We start from the raw sequence: 5,561 nt of genomic DNA, 5'->3' as shown, positions 1-5,561 counted from the left end.
TTAAGACCAAAACTAATAATGGACTGAGAAAAAAGTAGAAAAACAATGACCACACAACAAAATTATCACCACAAGTAGAAGAAAAAAAGATAATATTAATCATCAAAATTCCAAAAAGAAAGAATTAAAAAGAAAGATCAAAAAATAAATTTATAAACATCTAATTAGATTTAAGACCCATATATACTCATTTGAATCAAATATTTTGTTATGATATTTAGTTTTTAATGTATAAGCCACAACATGCAAATATAACATACATGTGGAATCACATAAGAAAAAAGACTCAAACATATATAAAGTGACCACTTCGCACTATGTGATCCACTAACAATAATTGTTTCATTTTTTCGACCTGCTCTTTCTAGTCTCACTTAATAAAACTCAGTTGGTTATTCAACAAAAATAAAAATGCTCATTTCCACATAATCTCATATTTAGCCCTCAGTTTCTACATAACTACCTGATTTACTCTCTCATTCTCTCTAAATCCTTTGTACATATTTACAGCTTACGAATGCTAATAGTAGAAAACGTTGGAATTATCGAGTTCTTAAAACAAATTTGTTCCAACCTTAACCGGCAACCCAACATTTTGATAAACCTTGATCTCACCACCCACTCCCGCAGTCACAATCACCAACCCCCACGCTGTAGACTGTGCAGTACTGTTATTACCACCATCTAACCGCGACGACGTATCACCGGAATCGCTAACCCCGATACTTGACTCATTACGAGAAGGTTGTTCTGAGTTGTCTACATTGGAATTTGAACCTTTTTCTGTACTGTTTTTAGGAACTGGTGGCAACTGTGATGATTTCTTAGCTTGTACGTTATCCTCTGACTTTTGAGGATCTGGACCAGATCTTTTGGAGTGTCGGGTGGATTGTGGTTCATTGTCTAACCTTTGAAGTTTGCTGCTTCCAGACCATGGTACTACGACAGTAACTTCTGTACATGGGAAGTGTTCATAAGAAGTAGTGGTCACGTATTTGGATTTAGCACCACCACTACTTTTTGGTTTTTCATGCTTCCAAATGAATACTTGTGAGTCTTCACTAGCACAAATTATGTACTTCCCATCTGAACTATATTGAGCTAAAAACTGGCTACTAGTATTTCTGTAACCTGTAAATGAAACAATGCCTTTTTATCGATATCCAAAGGAGGGTTTTTGTGAAAAAAATGAAAAGGAGGGAAAGGGGTACCTATGAGTTTATTCACGACATGTGACCCTTCTAGAATTCTAATACGGGAGTCCGCAGAAGTGACCAATATTTCAGATGGGTTTGATGGAGAAAACTACATGTCACAAGATTAATTAATTAGATGGCTTAAGGCATGTATATAACAAGAAAATGTTTTACTTATGTTAAGAACAAAGTCATTATTGTCACCTGAAAACCGGTTATCTTCTTTGGGTCGGCTTTTGCTTTGGTATGCAACTCAATTTGATCCTTTTGCTCGAGTTTGCAATCTAAAACATAATATTAGGATAAACTCGTGTAGAACAAAAAATTGAAATTTTTTGGTATTTTATATGAAGAAATGAATGAATCATCCATACCAGCAGTACAATATGCCTTGCAATCCCCATTGTGTAATCCAACAACGGCGCCCTTTAATTGAAAATAACAAGATTCATTACATGTAAGTTAAAGATTTAACCATGACGAATTATGTATGAGATCTTAGGGATCAATATGAATACCATAACTATTTTGTAAACCAATTAGCATAGGTTGTACCTGCCCATCAGGATAATAGCATACAGCAGTTATCATGTCGTGAACATCACTCCAATCTACGACTTTTCGACTGGGTATGCTCCACATTCTAACCTTTGTATCTAATGAACCACTTATGAAGTAATTGTCATCTGTTGGATTGAAGTGTATGCAAGTCACTACAACAAAAAGCTCTCCCTCATGAGATTCAAGAGACACTTTCTTGAAAATGCAATCATAAACTAAAAATTTAGAATTTATTTGGGTACCATAATCGCTATGGGTAAATTGTTTCAGACACTTCTTGGTTGCCATATCCCAAAGTCTTACAGTTTTGTCCATGGAAGATGAAAGCAACAACTGCCAATTAATGATCACAGAAATCTTGATTTTATATTGACAATAATATACATAGCCATAAGAAAATTAACAGAAATGGAAAACTGATCATCACCTGAGATTTTGACCAAGATAGATCCAAGACATCATCTTTGTGGCCTTCTAACGTACAAATGGGTATATCTGATAGCCCAAACATAGTTTCGGGCACCTTTGCGTAATCAGGAACCCCTTTCTTTTTACTGTTCTTGGATTTCTTTTTCTTATCTGAGGGCATGGGTGAACTATCTGGTAATGGTGGCCTATTATCAGGAGTAATTGAACCCTTGTCGACGTCTTCTAATCGCATTGACATAACATCGCATTCTTGCACTTCCCAAATATTGATAACTTTATCTTCCCCAGCGGTGGCTAGATATTGACCATCAGAACTGAATCTCATCGTCCAAATCGATCCATCATGAGCCAGCTGGATTTCTTGACATAGATGCAATGCTGAGAATTCCTTCACGGGTTTACCATGAGCTCTAGCTTTCACCCATTCTGAATTGGAATTCTTGTCAGTTGACGCTTTCTGTTCTACACAAGTACACTTCTTCTGTCCTCCCCCGGTTTTCTGTTCTCCGTTAGGTTTCTGCTGTCCTCCGCCTGTTTTCTCATGTTCTACGGTGATTTTCTGCTGTTGATCTCCGGTTGTTTTCTGCAGCTCACGACTGGTTTTCTGTTGTTCTCCGCTGGTTTTTAGTTCTCCACTGGTTTTTGGCTGGCCACTGGTTTTTTGTTCTCCGCTTGTCTTAGAGGAAGATGAAGAAGTGTTATTTGTGGTGGTGGTTGTCTTAGTTGCTACGTTATCATCCTTTTCTTTCTCTACCTTCGATCCTTTCACTGAACTTTTTATGGTCTTCAATATTGCAGCCCCTTTCTTCTTGCTACTTCTAAAGCTCTTGCTAATTAAAGAATTGGTGGATGCCAATTTTCCGGTGGCGTTGCCATTTTTCTTGCGGCTTGTTCTCCGCATTAATTCCTTCACCATAGGTGAATGCCCGACGGTTTTCTCAAACTCGTCCATTGTGAGTTGCTTCCCCGTTTGAAGATCACTTACCTTATTCCAGCCCTCCTCATTCGTTTCTTTAACTACAAATTCTTTCCCTGTATCCAGATTCTTGATCAAGAAGAAAGAATCCAATTGTGTGTTAGTGGTAGCATTGTTAGTGTTGTCCTTGTTCTTGGCTTTAGCAACCGAAGACTTTTTTGTTTGTCCTGGTGTGAAAACTCTAACAACGTTGGCATACTGACATGGTAATCCAACAATTGGTGTGACCAATTCAGATGATGTTCGTGTAAGGCGTTGCTTAGAAATTGATCCAATCAGTTCCTCTTTCCGTTGTTTCGTGTTGAAGGAACTTGTATCTATGTCACCATCGGATCTAGAACGGATTAACAGTACAGGAAAAGATGAATCTTGAGCTTGGGCCTGAACATGAGCCTGAGGCGCCGCCCGAGGTTGTGGTGGTTGTGGTTCAGGTTGAGACTTGGGATGGTGCGCCTTTGAATGAAGTTTAGCAGGAGCTTGAGACTGAGGTGGAGGTTGAGGTTGAGTCTCAGCCGATGGGAGAGACTCATGCTGCTTTTGTTCAACATGCTTCAATTCCTCTAAAGGTGGTGAAGATTTTTTTACGTTTGAAACAACATTTGGTTTTTCGTCTGCTATTTTTGTGTCTAGCGAAGTGATAACAGGTTTTGTCGAAACCAATCTTTTCGTATATGCTTTGTTGAATTTGTTGGTGGTTAATCGAGTAAAATCTTTGTCGTTGTTCAACCCCATATCCTCAAGAAGCCGCCTTCGTCGGTCGGTGATTGACCCGGGTGCAACCATCCACATGTCATATTGAGAATTAACCATAAAGTTTTGATTTTCCTTGACTGATTTGATCGATGAAAGTTTGTTGGATAAAGAAACGTGACTACCATCAAAATCTTGGTCGTTTTCATCATAATCGAATTCTGATAAAGGCATGTCAAGGGGGACAACCGCCGAGAGACGATTCGTGCTTTCAAAGAATTCATCGTCTTCATCAATGAAGTCATCTAACTGATCCCACTTAATCGTCACCGTTCTCCTCTGCATTTTCACACATTTCTTGAAGAACAACACAACAGGGTTTCGTCTCGTACCGATTTGAATTTCCAAAGTTGTGTTTCTTTTGTTTTCAGGGAAAAAAAAATTATGTTTTGTTCTTGAAAAATGAGAGGTTACGAGAGAGGGGCGAAGAGAAGTGGAAGAGAGAAAAGTAAGGGTGAGGGTCCGAGGGGGTGACGATCGTGGTTGTATTTTAGTGGATAACATACCCATATTTGGGATTTATGGGGAAAACTAGTATATATGCGTATATAGGACAATATTCATGGTAAATTTTTTTAATTTTTCCCATATATCATGCAAAATGAAAACATAATAGCATTCATAATCAACCGAATATTATACTATTTAATAGATTGATACAAACACGTTTTTGACACACTTCATAGTGAGTGTGCGGCCGCACACCCACTTGGCCGCACGCTCTGGCCGCACACACACAAAACCCATGATTTTGTGGCCTTACACTCCAATATAGGGCCATACACCCCTTATGTGCAACCATATGTGTTGGTGACACTTAATTCTAAGTGTTTTTATGTCCTTAAGGCATGTCCCTATCACCATTAGTAGTAATATACATTGAATGTATTTATATATGTGTAATTATATGTTAAATAGGATTCGTTTGTGCTCAAGACTCCAATTGACACCCAACAATCCTATATCGATCTTTCATTCGAATTACTCACTACAGGTGAGTTCATACCCCCTTAATCAACCTTTGAAATGAATTTAAATGCTTTTATGGGGGAGAATACAAGTTGAAACATTCTAGTTATTGCATTAATCATATGTGATTAATAACTAGAACAAACAGAAATATTTTCTATTACATTCAAATTGTTGTCAAACTTATGGATTTCAAACACTTCAAAACATTTTAAACTCTTTTACATGCTAAATCCTTTATCAAACTCTTTTAAACTTATATTATAGCCAAACTCATGTCTATACAGATATATTTATATAAGTAAGATTTGAAGGACTTAGGACTGATAGCTCACTTTACTTCCTGTTCCTTGTTTGGTTGTGAACTTAGAGTATCCTGTTATTTGTCCGAATGTCGTTGAAAACTTAGTTATATATCATATATATGTGTTAGATATAAAAGTTTTTACTTCAGTTCAGTACCTTTGGGTAGCAAAGGCATACAAACAACATTACTAGTAAACTATAATATGTATAGTTTAAGAGATTACTACTCACTATTGCTAGTACAGCGAAGCATACGAGAGTCAGTACATTTACAAGCAATTACAAACGTACTATAACGAAATACAATACATACTATACACTATATAAGAGAGCATACTATACGCTAGTACAGAGAGAACATTACTACACTATGA

The 5,561-nt window shown here is 37.2% G+C and overlaps 1 protein-coding gene across 1 annotated transcript; it reads right to left on the bottom strand.

The window, feature by feature from the left end:
- Positions 1 to 374: 374 nt before the first annotated feature.
- LOC145115723 (uncharacterized) lies at positions 375 to 4,259 on the bottom strand. The gene is made up of 7 exons (XM_079052077.1): positions 2,185 to 4,259; positions 2,000 to 2,090; positions 1,752 to 1,909; positions 1,571 to 1,622; positions 1,401 to 1,480; positions 1,212 to 1,305; positions 375 to 1,131 (listed from the first exon to the last, which is right to left on the bottom strand). Exons 1-7 carry the CDS (start codon positions 4,195 to 4,197, stop codon positions 554 to 556), a joined length of 3,066 nt encoding a protein of 1,021 aa, XP_078908203.1. The 5' UTR covers positions 4,198 to 4,259; the 3' UTR covers positions 375 to 553.
- Between the last annotated feature and the right edge of the window lie 1,302 nt (positions 4,260 to 5,561).

Source organism: Lactuca virosa, chromosome 5 (assembly GCF_052849685.1).
Source record: "Lactuca virosa cultivar CGN04683 chromosome 5, Lactuca_virosa_CGN04683_v6, whole genome shotgun sequence".
Classification (NCBI taxonomy): Eukaryota; Viridiplantae; Streptophyta; class Magnoliopsida; order Asterales; family Asteraceae; genus Lactuca; species Lactuca virosa.
Note: the sequence above shows the minus strand (reverse complement) of the source record. Positions and strands in the feature narration are given on the sequence as shown.